A 19447-nucleotide genomic window follows, 5' to 3' on the forward strand; every position below is an offset into this window, starting at 1 on the left:
AATCTGTTTGTGAGGATACCAAGCATTTATAATTGTTGTCATGTCTCTTAGGGGAAATAAGGTAATCTAGTTATGTATCTACAAGACAGAGCTTTTCATAATGTGGGGGGCAGAGGATAGGGATGGTCTAGCCTAAAGTAAGCTCCCCATGTAAGGTGATAATTATATAACCCGAATTATTATCTACTGCTACAATGGTATTTCCAGATATTTCTAACGATGTTATGAACTAAGGGGGTGTTGGATATTCAACAAATAAGAGGGGTTTAACTGAAGAAGTCTGAAAACAGCCTTTAGTAGAAGGAGAAGGAGGAGGATGACAACTGATGATTGTAAATGATCTTAAGAATGCAGAATAATTCTGCTCCAAGATTCACTGGTTTCCAACCTCTGATACAATTTACAGTTCATGGGCTGTTGTAGGTCATCTGCTTGACACAATGTCCATTGTAAGTTTTGTCTTTGAAACCTGCCCGGCACTTTTGCTTCTATGAATTGAGTTCTATTGACCAACTTTCTAGCCAAGTTTTACCTATAGATCTATAAAAGTGAGTGGTGGGTTGGAAGAACTACGTTGATCAAGGTGCAGGTGACAGTTGCAAGGTGAATATATTACCTTTATTACAACTTCGTACAAAGAGCGTATTATAAAGACTGTGTAGATACTTTCAGATTACACATGCCTGTAAGGTGTTGTGATTAATGTTCCCCCGCTTTAAGGAGATTCTGAATCCCCAGCAAACAAAATCTCTAATTTGAAATAATTGCTCATTAAAGGGGTAGTTCACCTTTACATGAACTTTCAGTATGATGTAGATGTAGAGAGTGATATTCTTAGACAATTTCCAATTGGTATTCGTTTTTTATTATTCATGGTTTTTGAGTTATTTAGCTTTTTATTCAGCAGCTCTCCAGTTTGCACTTTTCTGGTTGTAAGGTCTAATTTCCCCTAGCAACCATGCATTCATTTGAATAAGAAACTGGAATGTGAACAGGAGAGGGCCTGAATAGAAAGGGGAGTAATAAAAATTAGCAATAACTAAAATAAATTTTTTAGCCATACAGAGCATTTGTTTTTAAGATGGAGTCAGTGACCCCCCATTTCAAAGCTGGAAAGAGTCAGTAGAAGACGGCACATAATTACAAAAACCATGTACATACTGTAACTGTATATATAAATATATAAATAAAGCTTGTACAAATTTATAGCTCTCCCTCTATCCACATTCCCTGGGGGGAATTTGAAATTCCATTTGTGCAATAACTGATCAAGTAATTACATTACAAATTCAATGTATTTATGAGCTGATCAATTTATAATTATGAAATGAAGCGAAACCCACTGAGTAATGTGCATTTGTGTCAGCGAGGGGTTTTATAGAGGTGCCACAGTGCTGTGCAGCTGCAAAGTGTTATTTCGATTTTCATGCAATATTTTTTCAACATTTTATTGGCTTAATCACATACTGACTAGGTATGGAAGTATAATTATAAATAACACCTCCCCATGAGAGGCTTTCTCTTGGGGTCTGGTTGCTGGATAAAAAATGTGGCGTGAGATGCATAGCACAGTGCAAAGTGGGAAAAACATGGAAATTGCACTTTGCACCCTGCACACAGAGGCCTATTTATCAAAGGACGATTAAAAAAAAATATGAATATGATTTAAAACGGTCCAATAGGATCAGCGAAGCACCCATTGACTTCCATAGGACCTCGACAACTTTTACCTGGTGAAGTTTTGTATTAGAAGTTTTCATGGTTTTTACACTTAGGGGGTGATATACTAAACTCAGAATGAAATTTTTTTTTTGACTTTTTAGTATAAAATCAGACTTTTAAAAAAATCATGAATTTTTCAGAATTTATTATACCCCTTGAGGATGGAAAAGTCAGAAACAGAAAATCTGGCATCGCAGACCTGTCGAGGTTGCATATAAGTCAATGGGGCAAATTTACTAAGCGCCGAAAATTTGCCATTGACAGCTTCGCAGGCAGAGCAACACTTCGCCAGGCGAAAATTCACTAACATGAGAAGTTGTGTCCAGGGCGATGAACGCTGGCGAAAGTTGCACTAGCGTTAATTCGGCTAGCAAAGCGAAGTTGCACTAGCGTTGGCTAATTTGCATACGGCGGGAAGTTAAAGTTGAATGGACATATATGTAGCAACAAATACATTACACTACATTAGCCCAGGGAACCTTAATAAAATAAAATAGAGTTGTTATATTGTCCTACACATGAGCCCAGTGTATAGATTATGTGCCATATGTTAGGAAATGTAGGGGGGAACCCGGTTATCCCCAAAAAAATTTATGCTCTTTTGCAGCCTATCACCCTGAAAAAAGGAAAAGTCGCCAGGGACTTAGAAATATTTTCAACTAGATTTTGAGGAAGTCCTATCTACTCTATTGCACTTCGCCTGGTCTGGCCTGGTCTGGTCAAGAGGTAACGTTCAGTAAAATCCGCATCTTAGTGAATTTGCGCAGTTACGTCCCTTCAACAGAGCGCAACTTCGCCTGGCGATTGAGTGCGAATGAGCGCCAGCGTCAGTCTCCTTTGCTAGTGAAGTTACGCCTGCGCCCGTTAGCAAATCGTTAGCAAAGTACCGCCAGCATTAGTCACTTCGCCCTTCGTGCAATACCCCAAAGTTTTCAGAGTTTTTGGGCAAAAAGCATTAGAAATCTGAGTTTTTGAGTGAAAATCCAAAAAAATTGCAAAAATCTGATTTTTTCCCGCAAAGCAAATTTTCGGGAAAATCTAATAATAAATACGCAGAACAAACCTGTGCAGATTAGATCTGAGGCTTTGCTAAATAACCCCCCTCAGTAAACCTCGAAATTTGTAGAGCTTTTTTAAAAAAATGGGAAAACCCCCATTTTTTTAGCGATTTGTGAAAAAAAAACATATTCTATTGTTAGCAAATTGGCCCCATATATTTCTATTTATTTTTGTTTTTCTTTAAGTCAAAAAAACTCACCAAACTTGAAGCTGAGTTTATTAGAAAAATTTTCAATGGGTCTACAAATTCTTAAAAAAACTTGAAACCAATCAATTAAATGTTGCTTAGGACAACTTCAGAACTGTCAAACCCACCCCACACACACATTTTTCTTCTGGAGATATGAATTTTTCATGGAAAAAAACTCACATTTTCAGAGATTTATTATACCCCAAATGAAAATCTAAAAAAATACTCCATCTCAATCCTGTCAAGGTCATGTAGAAATTAATGGCAGATATCCCTTTTTTTTGTCACAGCGTTTTGGCACTCCGAATTTTAAGAGAAATATTATTGATAAATGAGTTCAATTCGTGCAAGGGAGTTTGGTCAACTTTGTTTTTATAAAAAAGAGAGATTAATTTCAAGTTAGCAAGTAACCCCCTAACATTTAAGTTTTTTTATACTTAATAAATCTCTGCGGGCGGTATTTACTAAAACTCGCAGATATCTAATTTTTTATTTCAACAAAATTGACTTAACTCCCTACCCCAAATTAACATTTATCAATAATTCTTCTTGAAAAAGTCAGTGTGAAAAAACTCTGCGACAAAATAGGACGGCAAGTTGAATCGTATGACCTTTTTAAATTGAAGCTCCGAAAATTTTATTGAATTGTCTCACTGAAAACTCATATTTATCAGATTATTTATTAGAAAACTAGCGTAAACAGCTCAAAACTCTTCATAATTCTGAAGATAAAAAACATGTTCTGATTGTTAAAGGGCTGATCTGCCATTGACTTCTACGTTACCTTGACAGATTTTAGCCGGAGTATTTTTGGATTCAGATTTTTAGCAGCTTTTGATGATAAAATTTTAGCTTTTTGTCCTCTAAAGATTTGGGTTTTCCTCTTTATAATCTCAACCAGAAAAAATTGAGGTTGAATAAATAGGCTCCTAAATATTAATAAATGTTTCAATATCACAATCCCGTGCCTTTTAGATTTTTGTGTGAATTAGGGTAAGACATAAATCTCTAACAAATGAGACGGTTGTTTGCATAAGTGTGGCCACATGTACATGGGAATATTTTTTCAGATACCAAAGTTGTGGTGTAACTTGAAGTGTCCACATTAATATTCCCTTTTTGCAATTATGTCGTATTTTTTAAATGCTCTTAAATGGAATCAATAAAACATTTGCAATTATCTTTGCACGTTAAATACATCAATCTTGTCCAGCTTTATAAATATAAACACATGCACAGGGTCGGACTGTGGGGCCCGGGGCCAACTGGGACTGCTGACCAGGGCCCCCTCCGCCCCTCCATCCCCCTCCTGTGACGCGCCATGCATGAAGGCGCGCATGCGCACACGTCGCCCCCTGGCCACTGAAAATACTTTTAAAAAAAACGGTGACCCGCCTGGCCAGTCTGACATTGCACATGCAATGTAAATATGTTCACTCTGCAAATCATTCTGCACTGTGCAAAGTTTATAAGAAACCTATCGATGAACTTCATTTGTAATTTATGGTGAGTCCAGAGACCTGAATAAATAGACTCCAGAGGGAGAAGAATGTGAAACTGGTAGTTTAATGGATAAAGGGGAGTAAAAGGTTAAAATCTGTGAATTGGCCTTGTTATGTCTTGGCATTAATGGTGACAATACAAGGCACCAGCCTAAGGAAAGGACATTGCTCCCTGTCTGTACCCTTTAGGAATTAATGAAAAGAATGTCAGAAGATGACGTGGGGTATAAGCGAGGTCTGGGAGAGGGTGAGCAGGTGTCAGTCAAGATGAAATTGGAAATCTGTGAAGCATGGGGGATTCTTTTTATAGATTATAACAGTGCCAGTGTCCTTTTTGTTATTGTTCCACCAAAAAGGAAAAGTCAAGCAAAATATCAGTTTACCTTACATTATACCCCCCTGGTTTGTTCCTTAAATGCCTCAAATATGCCCCAGTGCAGTAATCTATGGCAGCCAATCATTAATGAGTTTATTTGTTCTAGTGCAAATATAATAATGAAATTATCTGATTGGCTGCTAGGGATTATTGCACCAGCACATCGCATTTTGAGTTTCCTATTGTGCGCATCAAATATAGATATGGGACCTTTTATCCAAAATGATTGGGATCAGGGGTTTTTTGAATAGGAAGGGATCTTTCTGTCATTTGGATATTTATACCCTAAGGGGGTTATTTACTAAACTCTGAATGCAAAAATAAAATTAGACTTTTAAAAAAATCACAATTTTTATGGAATTTATTAAAGCCAGAGGATGGAAAAGTCAGAATCTGAAAATCCGGCATCACAGACCTGTCGAGGTTGCATATAAGTCAATGGAAGAAATCCCAATGATTTTTTGATGTGCGCTGGGTTTCATGCAATACCCAGAAGTTTTCAAAATTTTCGGGTGGAAATTCCGAAGAAATTGTGAAATTCATGAAAATCAGATGAAAAAATCAGAAAAAATTGTAAAAATCAAATTTTTTACAGCAAAGCAAATTTTCGGAAAAATGTATTAATAAATAAGCGTAAAAAACCCAAGCGGATTTGATCTGAGTTTGTAGCAGAAAATAGTGAGATAAATTCGGACTTTGATAAATAACCCCCGAAGTCTACTTAAAAATAATGTAATCATTAAATAAACCAAATAGGCTGATTTTCTACCAATAAGTATTAATTATATCTTAGTTTGGATCCCGTACAAGGTACAGTTTAATTATTACAGAGAAAAAATAAGTAATTTTTTTTAAAAAATTTGGATTATTTGGATAAAATGGAGTCTATGGGAGATTGTATTTTCCATAATTCGCTGCTTTCTGGATAACAGATACCATACCTGTACCATCAAACTCAGCAAGCCTTTATTTCATGGAAATGTCTAAAGATAATTCAGATCTAATTTGATGTTTTTGTAAAACAGGCATTAGTTTTTCTCCTAAAGAGATCATTGTACCGTTCTGATAATACTATAATACACATGAATCATGAATTCCCTGTAAAAGATATCCTTATAAAGGGACTTAGTTATGTCATAATGTATAATCAGAACACAGTGATGTCATTTGCTTCACATGCATCATTGAAACGTGTATTATAAAAAAAAATAGTGATGACGAAAAACTGTCATAAGCTCAGCATTATATGTCAGTCAAGTCAAGTAGCTATTTATTGCCTTTTGTACCAGGAGTACATAGGAATTTCTTTTGCAGCACAGTGCAGTGAGACACATAAATGGGGCTGATTCACTAAGCTCGAGTGAAGGATTCGAATGAAAAATACTTCGAATTTCGAAGTATTTTTTGGGTACTTCGACCATCGAATTGGTTAAATTCGTTCGAATTCGAACGAAATCGAACGAAAAATCGTTCGACTATTCGACCATTCGATAGTCGAAGTACTTCCCCTTTAAAAAAAACTTCGACCCCCTACTTCGGCAGCTAAAAGCTACCGAAGTCAATGTTAGCCTATGGGGAAGGTCCCCATAGGCTTGCCTGTGATTTTTTGATCGAAGGATTTTCCTTCGATCGTTGGATTAAAATCCTTCGAATCGTTCGATTCGAAGGATTTAATCATTCGATCGAACGGAAAATCCTTCGATCGATCGATCGCAGGATTAGCGCTAAATCCTTCGACTTCGATATTCGAAGTCGAAGGATTTCAATCCGAGGGTCGAATTTCGAAGTATTTTTAACTTCGAAATTCGACCCTTAGTGAATCGGCCCCCACATGGATATTTACAATATATTGATATTTACAATATATGTGGGACAGAGATACAGAGTATAAATACAGAGATACAGCGGCAGATTTATCAAGGGTCGAATTTCGAAGTACAAAAAACTTCTGAATTCGACCATCGAATTAAAAACAAATTTGGCAATCCTGTGGTCGAATAAAAATCGTTCGATCGAACGATTAAATCGTTCGAATCGAACGATTCGATTGATTTTAGCGATCGATCGAACGATTTTTATTCGATGTGTAAAGACTTAGAAAAATGTTGTAGAAGGTCCCCACAGGCTAACATAGCACTTCGGCAGGTTTGGCGAAGTATTGAAGTCAAATTTTTTTTAAAGAGACAGTACTTAGATTATCGAATGGTCGAATATTCAAACGATTTTTATTCGAATCAACGTATCCTATTCGATGGTCGAAGTATCCAAAAAATTACTTCGAAATTTTTTTACTTTGAAAATTCCCTCGAATTCACTCCGACCCTTAGTAAATCTGCCCCACAGAGTATAAGATTAATAAATAGTAAACGTAAAGTGCAGGGAATGCAAATTATACCATTTAGTTTGTTGGGAGTAGATGATTGGTTGGGATAGGTGATTCCTGAAGGTTTCTTCTTTCTTATCCGTTGGACTCATTTGCAGTTAGTCTGACAGCTCTTGGAAAACGCTATTAAATAGTCGTTTGCTTCTGGTTTTTATGCTTTCAGGCCTCCTGTGCCTCAGTGAGTAGGTGGGCTTATGCCATATGAATATTTCATGACCTGGGTGACTCTGGTCGCAGGTAATGGCTTTGATTTTGTTCTTGCATCTGGCTATGTCTAGATCGGACAGTTTGGTGGAGATGATTCATTCAATATGGCTGCCTTACCAATATCTTACCAATACCTTGCCAAATCTAAGCTTTGGTTTAAGAGTTGACCGAATTCTATGACATTTCGCAAGAGTAATATTGATCTAAATACATTTTCAAGTTTGAGATTTATTCTTAATGTGATTGCGAAAAAATTTGGATGACAGAAAAAAACTTGCTTGCAGGCAGTGAAAAGAAAATTGCTTGAATGTTAAAAATACATCTCCCATTGATTTCCATAGAAGCTTGAAAGGTTTCAGCTGGCAAATTGTTTCATTTGAATTGTCAAAAAAGTTTTTTAATTGATAAATCTCCAAAAATTCAAGTTTGAGGAACACAAACTCATTGTGTTGTGATTTTCTGGAATTGTGAAAAAAATGTTAGTTTACATTTTAATAATTGTGCCAACCTACTGTCATGTAAAGCACTGGACAACTGAAGGTGATAAAATTATTCACAGATGATGTCATCATTTGATGCCATTAGTCAATAGGGGTTAATTATAATATGCAATTGAGTTACTTGTTTTAGTACTCATGCAAGCCTTTTGTGGCATAGCCAATATTCACCAACTCCAAGGTTATCAAAGTCCAAATTTATCTCAATATTTCTGAATAAAACTGCGTAGGAAATTTGCACAGGTTTTTTGGGCTTATTTATTAGTACACTTTCCCGGAAAAATTTTTGCGGGAAAAAAATCGTAAAAATATCTGATTTTTTCAGATTTTTCATCTGATTTTCACAATTTTTTCAGATTTTTCACCCGAAAATTTTAGCATTGCCAAAAACCCAGCGCACATCAATAAATCATTGGAACTTCTCCCATTGACTTATATGCAACCTAGACAGGTCTGAGATGCCGGATTTTCAGATTCAGACTTTTCCATACTAGGGGTTTCCTACATTCCAAAAATTCGTGATTTCTGGTTTTATAAAAAAAAAAAATTCACGGATTTCTTGTGATTTTTGCATTCGGAGTTTAGTAAATAACCCCCCAAAAGTTCAGGATGAGATGTTTTCTTGTCTTACTCTTCCTACTGTTGTACGCAGTGGCCTAAGTGTAAGGGGAATTTACCAGACTGCACCTGATTACATGTGGCCCTTCAGGTGGAATGTGATATAAATTTTGTTAGGGGGCCTTCAGACACGCACATTTATGTCCCTGTAATTTGTAAAAACAAATGTAAAATGTAACAATAGATTTTAGACAAAAAATAATTTAAACATTTTTTTACTTTCCAGATGAAATGTAATCAACCAGGACAGTCAAGTTGAGTTAATCCAAGATGGTTTATGGCGAGTTTTTTCATAGAACAAAGAATGATGAAGAACTGGTTAAGTTAAATGTTGGCGGCTTCATACAGTCAGTGGATCAGAAAACCCTACTCCGATTCCCTCACACCAGGCTGGGAAAACTGCTCAACTGTCACTCGGAAGAAGCCATACTTGAACTGTGTGACGACTACAATGTGGCGGACAAGGAATATTACTTTGACCGAAATCCTTCTCTATTTAGATATATTTTGAATTTTTATTACACTGGCAAACTGCATGTCATGGAGGAGCTGTGTGTCTATTCTTTTTGCCAAGAGATAGAATATTGGGGAATCAATGAACTGTTCATTGACTCCTGTTGTAGCAATAAGTACCAGGAAAAAAAGGAAATTATAGCCGAAAAAGATTGGGATCAGAAAAGTGATGTCATTAGCCTGGGCTCCTCATCTGACCAATCATCTGTGTTCGAAAGAGAACTGGAGATGTTTGATACATTGAAATTCGGTAACATTCGTAGAAAAATATGGATCAGACTGGAAAATCCCGCTTATAGTTTGTCAGCCAAAATTATCGCCATCTCCTCTTTAAGTGTGGTCTTAACCTCCATCGTGGCCATGTGCATTCACAGCATGCCAGAGTTTCAAAGACTAGACGCCAACGACAGAGAAGTTGAAGATCCCGGCTTGGCCGTGGTGGAGATTGTGTGCATCATCTGGTTCACTTCAGAGTTGGTCATCAGGCTTATAGTAGCTCCTTCTCAGAAAAAATTCTGGAAGAACCCAATGAACATCATCGATTTTGTCTCTATTATCCCGTTTTATGCCACTTTGGTGGTAGACGTAAACGATGAGGAAAATGAAGGCATAGAAAACATGGGCAAAGTGGTCCAGATTCTCAGACTGATGCGGATATTTAGGATCTTAAAGCTTGCTAGACACTCAGTTGGATTACGGTCTTTAGGGGCCACTCTGAAGCACAGTTATCACGAAGTGGGACTTTTGCTTTTATTTTTGGCTGTGGGCATCTCCATTTTTTCTGTTCTGGTTTATTATGTGGAAAAAGATGAAGACCAGTCGGGGCTGCACAGTATCCCTATGTGCTGGTGGTGGGCGACTATTAGCATGACCACAGTTGGCTATGGAGATACTCACCCAGTTACGCTGTTCGGAAAGATTATTGCCACTGTTTGCATCATCTGCGGCATATTAGTGGTTGCGCTTCCAATAACTATCATTTTTAACAGATTTTCTAAGTACTATCAAAAGCAAAAAGCCATAGAAGTGGAGGGATGTAATGAAGATGAGCAAAAGGATAAATTCAATGACTTACCATATTTCAATATAAGAGATATATATGCAAGAAGGATGAATTCTTTTATCTCAAGTCTCTCTTCTGTAGGGATAATTGCAAGCACCGATGACTCAACCGATGCTTCCAGCATCCAAGAAATTGTGGATGCTTTCCCTCAACGTTGAAATGAGATTCTTATAGATATCTTTATTCTGATTTTCTCATTTTTCTTATATTGCTACCTCCATGTCCTGTACCTCTTCTCGTTGTTTTCAATAGCTCCCTAAAGTTGTTTTATGTTTCACTGTATCAGGGCCAGCCTTAAGGGTAAATAGTGACCTGTACAAAACTCAAATATGAAAAATACAAATAGGCTCATTTACAAATGCAAGTGCAGCTGCGAAGAGCGCAAATCGACGTATAGCTGAGTGCTTAGTTGTGCACTTTATTACACTGGAATTCTGGGGGAAAATGCTGGATTGTGGGTAAAAAAATTGAGATTTTTCACATTGCATTATATTGGTAAATGAGCCAATCTGGTCTGGTTTTGTATTAGTAAATGAGCCATCAGTCTGTAGTACATTGCTCCCATGATATGGGGGCCGATTCACTAAGCTCGAGTGAAGGATTCAAATGAAAAAAATTCGAATTTCGAAGTTTTTTTTGGGTACTTCGACCATCGAATTGGTTAAATTCGTTCGAATTCGAACGAAATCGAACGAATCGAACGAAAAATCGTTCGACTATTCGACCATTCGATAGTCGAAGTACTTTCCCTTTAAAAAAAACTTCGACCCCCTACTTCGGCAGGTAAAACCTACCGAAGTCAATGTTAGCCTATGGGGAAGGTCCCCATAGGCTTGCCTGTGATTTTTTGATCGAAGGATTTTCCTTCGATCGTTGGATTAAAATCCTTCGAATCGTTCGATTCGAAGGATTTAATCGTTCAATCGAACGAAAAATCCTTCGATCGATCGCAGGATTAGCGCTAAATCCTTCGACTTCGATATTCGAAGTCGAAGGATTTCAATTCGAGGGTCGAATTTCGAAGTATTTTTAACTTCGAAATTCGACCCTTAATGAATCTGCCCCCTAGTGTGCTTGTAATAAGGGCCAAAACTTGCTACAAACCTTTTTAGTTCATATTGGGATCTAAAATTAACAATTAAAAGGGTTGTTCACCTTTAAATTAACTTTTAGTATGATGTGATATTCTGATACAATTTGCAATTGGTTTTCATTTTTTTATGTTTCTGTTTTTTGAGTTATTTAGCTTTTTATTCAGCAGCTCTCCAGTTTGCAATTTCAACCATCTGGTTGCTAGGGGCCAAATGACCCTAACAAGAATGCACTGACTTGAATAAGAGACTGGAATATAAAAAGAGAGGCCTGAATAGAAAGCTGGAAAGAGTCAGAAGAAGGCAAATCTTTGAAAAACTATAAAAAAATAGGACAATTGAAGAGTTGCTTAGAATTAACCATTCTTTAACATTCTAGAAGTTAACTGAAAGGGATACGGTCATGGGAAAATTTTTTTTTCAAAATGAATCAGTTAATAGTGCAGCTCCAGCAGAATTCTGCACTGAAATCCATTTCACAAAAGAGCAAACAGATTTTTTTATATTCAATTTTGAAATCTGACATGGGGCTAGACATATTGTCAATTTCCCAGCTGCCCCAAGTCATGTGACTTGTGCGCTGATAAACTTCAATCACTCTTTACTGCTGTACTGTAAGTTGGAGTGAAATCACCCCCTCCCTTTCCCCTCCAGCAGCCAAACAAAAGAACAATGGGAAGGTAACCAGATAACAGCTCCCTAACACAAGATAACAACTGCCTGGTAGATCTAAGAACAACACTCAATAGTAAAAATCCATGTCTCACTGAGACACATTCAGTTACATTGAAAAGGAAAAACAGCAGCCTGCCAGAAAGTATTTCTCTCCTAAAGTGCAGGCACAAGTCACATGACCAGGGGCAGCTGGGAAATTGACAAAATGTCTAGCCCCATGTCAGATTTCCAAATTGAATATAAAAAAAATCTGTTTGCTCTTTTGAGAAATGGATTTCAGTGCAGAAGTCTGCTGGAGTAGCACTATTAACTGATGTGTTTTGAAAAAAACATGTTTTCTGATGACAGGATCCCTTTAAAGGTGAATAACCCCTTTAAACATTTTACTATAATTTAGGTGTTTATCTAGCAGGATAATAGCTAGTCTCCCATACCATATGGTACCCAAGTGCAGTATCGCTCATCACCTACTCCCGAAGGCTGGCCCTGCTGAGCACTTACTTCTCAGGGTATGATTCTTAGCCATAATATGACTTGCTATGAAAACAATTATAGCACACATAGCTTTCCCTTTGTTTTAAAGAATAGAATAATTTGCCTCTGTGATGTTTTATTTTTTTACATCTTTTTTTACAAAAATTGAAAGTGATATTATATTGAATGCAAAAGAAATCTTTCTATTTTATTGCCAATTAAGAAGGGGGTATGATCTCTCCTTTTGAACCAAAAGAAACTCGGGGCGATTCATAAAGTTTTTTTATGGTTAGCAAATGGCCATTCCGGGCAAGAGGTTGAGGTGTCTCTTCCAAACCTATAATGCCTTGTGCTTGTTGGCTCCAAAGAAAATAGCAATGGCAAGCAGAGCACCCTGGTCTTGAGTTAAGCAGCAGCACTATTAAAAAGCCTGGTTTGTAATTAAAAATGATTAAATAAGGGTTATGGCATGATCTTAGCATAAAAAATGTCTTTATGCTAAACCTCTTTTGTTGCTTTGTTGGCAAGTAAAATCAGTCAATACAAGTATCCCAGCTGTCAACAAAGCAGTAGGCCTATCTTCCATAAATTCTCCTGCCATAGACTTCTTCAGGATGGACTCTGACCTTAAGAAGTCTGTAGAGGCCAAGGGTCCTAGCAGACATCCCAAGGCCCCATTCAAAAGTTAGCAGGGCCTAACCCAAGGGGACTCCAATGGGCGGCGGACCTTGCCTAAAAGTATAATGGGGCCCCAATGAAAAAATGCTTGTGGAGGCATAACCACCACCTTTTCCAGCCCAGGCATGCCCCCTTATGCCAAAACCCCACTCATGATCCACACAAACCTGCCCAAACTGCATTTTGTAGTGACACAAAAAGTCTTTGGGGGGGAGCATGGTCTGATACTTACAGTCCCTCTTCACCAACATGGGACTGGGGGGTCTCTTCCCAGGCAAAACCCCCACTCCGCTTCCCTTTTCCCCAACTGCAAATACCTTCTTATGGTGGCACAATCTCAGACAGCTACTGGGAGTGGGTCTTTGTAGGCAGGACTCACAAGTAGTGATGGGTGAATAAATTCGCCTGGCACCAATTTGCGGCCAATTTCACATTTCGCCACCGCCGAATAAATTCCTGAATCTCTCCAGCATCAAAATTGACACACGCGTCCAAAATTAGACACCGGTGATTTTTCCATCTTTTCGCTAATTTTGCTGGAAATTCGCTAATTTTTCGGCAAAGCGAAACTGGAGAAATTCGCCTATCACTACTCACAAGGGTCAGGGCCCACTGGGTTTATTCCAATGTCCCCTAAGCCCAGTATGACCCTGTCTTCACAGCACCCCCCAGCCCACTTGCTGCCTGTCCCTGCTGGTTTGCGGCAAAGTTAAAAAGATAGTATAGGCTGTGAGCGGTACTACTATATAGCAGACCTCGAAGCCCAGGCCCCGTATCCCCCAGGGTAACCTTACAGCCATGGGGTCTGCTCTATGTCACTTATGCCACTGCTTGATGCCCCTGTAACCCCCGATGGGGGCAATATATACCAAAGCCTTGCAGTTTGTCTAGGAGAAAACAACAAGACCTTAGAGCACAGATTTGCTTTTTGAAAATGATTTTTTAACTAATATTATTCAAACAAATGTACAATATAGTTCAAGACACAGAAACAATTGTAACTTATTTTTAAAAACTGTAATTGAAATTATTTTAATTTGCAGTTTAATAAAATGATTAGGCATGACAATAAAATACAGACTGTAAAATGCCATCTTAGACTTATCGCTATGAACATTATCTGAGCTAATTCGTTCCAGTGGTTTAGAAGGTCTCTGTACTCCTAAGCATCAAGTTATAGATAACGTTTTCACGCTTAAAGGAGCTGAAACAGGTACCAGACTTCATTTCAACTTAAAAAATGTCAATGACCGTTTGTTTGAACGTTAATAAACTGCCCTTGCAACGAACTGGGAATAAATGATTCAAAGGAGTCACAGGCATCTTCCAGGCATGTACTGTATGCATAATTGAAGAACAGTTGTGAATGCAAGAATGCATGCAAAGTCTTACAAATGCTGCGGAATATGTAGGTGCTTTAGAAAAAATAAATAAATCGGACATGAAATAAACCAAGGATCTGGTTATTCTGGTTAACAAATGTTCTGGTTATTCTGCTGTTCCATGTTCTAGTGTTGCTCCAAGGGCGTTGGACTATTTAATGAATTCTGTATTACAAAAAGTTACATTGATGTCACTTAAAGAAAAAAAAGGGTCCAGATTACAGGTATGGGACAGACATGTTAATGTATAAAAATAGGGGTGTGGAAGCTCTCTAAAGGCTAAGTAATAGTATATTTAAGTATAAAGGAAGTGCTAGTTTTAATGCACATTCCCTGGGCCCCTGTCTCAAAAGTAAGTTTACAAAACAGGGGTTTTTAGTTACAAAGTTATGATCATAAAGTTGAAAAGCCACCATACCACGTCAAGGTAAACCCCACATGGCGGTCCCTAACTTGTTTGCCTTTCGGCCATAGTATAAAAAGTCTTACTGCATAGTAGCATTCAGTGTAATCAGTGTCTGTTGAACCTTGGTTTCAGTGAAAAGGATCTATCCTCCCCCGCCAGTATGCGGCTTTTAAGGGAGAGGCATTGTACAACCAACGCCCATTTTTAAAAGTATAGGGCCCCATTAGTTTAAGGGGGGGTATGGGGTGCTATTCCATTATACTTAAATATACTATTAATTAGCCTTTAGAGTGCTTCCACACCCCTATTTTGTACATTGTATTGTTGCCAGAAGCTGTGGCTGAGCTTCATGTGGTTTTTAATAGCACTCCATACCCCCCTTAAAAGCCGCATACTGGCGGGGGAGGATAGATCCTTTTCACTGAAACCAAGGTTCAACAGACACTGATTACACTGAATGCTACTATGCAGTAAGACTTTTTATACTATGGCCGAAAGGCAAACAAGTTAGGGACCGCCATGTGGGGTTTACCTTGAAGTGGTATGGTGGCTTTTCAACTTTATGATCATAACTTTGTAACTAAAAACCCCTGTTTTATAATCCTACTTTTGAGACAGGGGCCCAGGGAATGTGCATTAAAACTAGCACTTCCATTATACTTAAATATACTATTACTTAGCCTTTAGAGTGCTTCCACACCCCTATTTTGTATATGGGACATGTTATACAGAATGTTTGGGGTTTCCCGGATAACGATCTTTTTCTGTAATTTGGATCTTCATACCTCAAGGGACCAGTAACATCAAATTTTTTTTTAAAATTCATTAGTATACCATACCTCCGTTTTTAGAGGGACAGTCCCTCTTTTGACAGCTCAACCCGCAGTCCCACTTTTGTACTGAAAAGTCCAGTTTTTCTCTGCACTGAACAGCCAGAAAAAAAACAAAGTTTCTAACTTAAAAAAACCCCACAGAAATATGTTCAACATTTCATAACCTGCCAGATTTTGTAAAATGAACATGGTAATTAGTACATGTGGCCACAAAAATGGGCGTGGTCAAAAAAATTGCCACTCCACGTGCAGCAACATTTTTGACCCTATTTTTTATTTCCAAAATGTTTGGAGGTATTCATTATGTCTTCATTAAGAAATAACTTACCGAAACTCCGCTTGCGCTCCTCAGAAAAGGCGATCCTGCGATCCATCGTGCGGCACTCGATTTCTCCTCCCTGCCTTCCTTATAGGATATAGCCAGGGAGCAGAAATCGAGCGCCGCACGATGGATCGTCGCCCTGTCGCCTTTTCTCAAGAGGAGAGCAAGCAGAGTTTTGTTAAATTATTTCTTAATAAAGACTTAGCGATTTCAAAGTTTCATTTGTCTTTTTTTTTTTTCGTTGTATACTAATGAATTTTTTTTTTTTTTTTTAAAAAAATGATATTTCTGGTCCTTTAAGTCTACTAGAAAATCATGTAAACATGAAATAAACCCAATAGGCTGGTTTTGCTTCCAATAAGGATTAATTATATCTGAGTTGGGATTGAGTACAAGATACTGTTTTATTATTACAGAGAAAAAGGAAATCATTTTTAAAAATTGTAATTATTTGGATAAAATGAAAGCTTTGGGAGACAGCCTTTCTGTAATTCGGAGCCTTCTGGATAATGGATCTTTCTGTAATTTGGATCTTTGTACCTTAAAGTCTACTAGAAAATCATGTAAATATTAAATAAACCCAATAGGCTGGTTTTGCCTCCAATAAGGATTAATTATATCTTAGTTGGGATTAAGTACAAGGTCCTGTTTTATTATTACAGAGAAAAAGGAAATCATTTCTAAAAATTTGGATTATTTGTATAAAGTTAGACAACCATTCAGTTATTTCTGGATAACGGGTTTCCAGATATTGGATCTCTTGCCTTTAATAGCTTTAGTAACATTCTAAACTATTTTCATCTATGCGTTGATATATTGGTTTTTGGTAAGTCCAAACATTCATATTTCATATTTTTTTCTTGCGTTTGTCACAACCTTGAATATTCTTTAGAGTGTTTTAACCTAAAAGTGTGTGCGATGGAGAGGTCCTTCCTGTAGTTCAGACCTTTCTGTATAACAGGTTTCTGGATAACGGATCCCATACCTGAACTAATATTTTTTTGTTGTTGTTTTTTTGGACTTTTTTTGATGTTGGAGGTCTAACCTTGGGTCATCATCATCATCATCATTTATATAGCACCAACAATATACGCAGTGCTTTATAGCTCCTTTGTTTTTGCAGTCTTTCAAGTGTTAAACAGTTTATTAATTAACTCCCGCCACCTTTACATTGTTTGCAGTAGCTGTTGGTAGAACAAGGTGAACATTGTTAGGTTGAGAGCCAAGTCATTTGGGATTTCGCTCACGTAACAAACTGATTTCTAGCATGTCAGCAACTTAGGAAGCCCAAGAGCCAAACAGTGTGATTCAGTTTTTTCTGCACTAGGAAAAGTAATGAGAGGTGGAAGTCTGCTTATAAATCATTGTCTGCAAAACACATTCATTCAATAACCATTGCATTGTGGGTTCATTTTTATTGCTGTGAAAGTTACCCTTTAAAGTGAGTGTTTCCATGCAGAGACTATCTATTATTTATTCTGAAATAAAGATAAAATACGAGAGAACAGATATAGATATAGAGTATGTAATAAAAAGTGCAAAGTTTACTGTAGGTCTGATCACCTATTGCAACCAATCAGCAGATAGCACTTGCTGATCACTTGATTAAAGTCATGATGGTTTTTTGCTAAATGTGGAGTTTGTACATCTCTCTCTCTAAACCACTGGTTACCAATCTAAATCCCAACACAGAGGTCAATTATGTTGAAATTCAGGACTAACATTTATTTGCTATAGTGGAAAAAAATGTCTGTTAACCTATATCTACAAGCTTATCATGAACTAAAGGAGCTATAAAGCACTGCGTATATTGTTGGTGCTATATAAATGATGATGATTATGATGACCCAAGGTTAGACCAACAACATCAAAAAAAGTCCAAAAAAACTGCTCTAGGCTGACTCCCTTGCTAAGAGGTGAGATGGAAATACAGGTATGAGACCTGTTATCCAGAATACTCAGGATATGGGATCTTTCCACAATTTGGATCTTCATACCTTAAGTCTACTAGAAAATCATGTAAACATTAAATAAACCCAATAGGCTGGTTTTGCCTCCAATAAGGATTAATTATATCTTAGTTGGGATCAAGTACAAGGTACTGTTTTATTATTACAGCTATGAGACCTGTTATCCAGACTGCTCGGAACCTGGGGTTTTCTGGATAACGGATCTTTTCTTGATTTGGATCTTCTTACTTTGTACTAGAAAATCATGTAAACATTAAATAAACCCAATAGGCTGGTTTTTGCTTCCAATAAGGATTTATTATATCTTCCATAAGGTACTTTACAAGGTACTTAATGATGAGCGAATCTGTCACGAAATGCATTGAAGTCAATGGGCGTGTTTTGTTATGGCGACTTTTTTGTCCAAATGCATTAAAGTCAATGGGCGTTTTTACTTATGGTGACTTTTTGGCTCTGTTTTGTTGCAGTAAATCTTTCCCACAATTTCACTAAAAAAATTGCAGATGGCGAAAAATTTGCTCGTCACTAGTGAAAAATTTATAAATTTTTGCGAAAATGGAGTCTATGGGAGAAGACCCCTTCCATTATTCAGAGCTATTTAGATAATGGGTTTCAGAATAATGGAGTAATTTACAAACAGTGGGCAAATTTGCATTATTTTGCACCAGATTTTGCCTCAGTGATTGGTTGCTGTGAGTTACTGCCCAGGTTCAAATTTTACAAGTGAGCCCCATTATGTCTTTCTATTTTGATAAACAGGTATAGGTTCTGTTATCCAGAATACTTGAAACCTGGAGTTTTTTTAGATAAGGCATGTACTAAAAACATTTAAACAATAAATAAACCCAATAGGACTTTTTTGCCACCAATATGGATTCATCCAGCTTAGTTACCATCAAGTACAATGTACTGCCTTATTATTATAGAGAAAAAGGAAATCACTTTTAAAAAGTAGAATTGTTCTCTATGGGAGATGGCCCTCTTGCAATTCGTCACTTTCTGGATAATGGGTTTCCGGATAAGGGATCCCATACTCTTATAAAATTTCCCCCTTGATTTAGCCATCTGGGAAGACACCAATTAAGGATTCTCATATACCATCCTGAACTGAAGAGGTAAGAGAAGAATCGTTGAACTTCAACATAAAGACGATATTCAGGGGGTTGTTTATCAAAGGTCGAATTTTAGAGTTTTTTTTTATACCTTTGAATGAACTCGAATGGACTCACAACCTTAATAAATCTGCTCCTGAAAGTCAAGTGGCTGTGTGTAAATTGAGAATTCAGACAAAGCCTTATGGAGCCTTAAAAGAACCAGGGAGAAGGAGTTCTTTACATAAGAAAATGGAAAATAAACGAGCCATGAATATAAATATCAGAATTCATGAATATCTAGGCAAAGGAGAAGATGGGAACAAAAACACTATATAAACAATATTGAATGAATATAAGAGATCAACAGAAAACCTACAGTATTTGCATGTACA

General features: G+C 37.3%; 1 protein-coding gene across 3 annotated transcripts in view; it reads left to right on the forward strand.

The window, feature by feature from the left end:
* The window catches only part of kcns3.L (potassium voltage-gated channel, modifier subfamily S, member 3 L homeolog), a 76684-nt gene extending 65913 nt beyond the window's left edge, over positions 1 to 10771 (forward strand). For all 3 annotated transcript variants that reach the window (XM_041563568.1, XM_041563570.1, XM_041563569.1), the window contains exon 2: positions 8781 to 10771. In XM_041563568.1, coding sequence (XP_041419502.1) covers positions 8825 to 10288 — 1464 coding nt within the window. In that variant the 5' untranslated portion in view covers positions 8781 to 8824 and the 3' untranslated portion in view covers positions 10289 to 10771. The remainder of the gene's footprint in view (positions 1 to 8780) is intronic.
* Positions 10772 to 19447: the final 8676 nt, after the last annotated feature.

Source organism: Xenopus laevis, chromosome 5L (genome assembly GCF_017654675.1).
Source record: "Xenopus laevis strain J_2021 chromosome 5L, Xenopus_laevis_v10.1, whole genome shotgun sequence".
Taxonomy (NCBI): Eukaryota; Metazoa; Chordata; class Amphibia; order Anura; family Pipidae; genus Xenopus; species Xenopus laevis.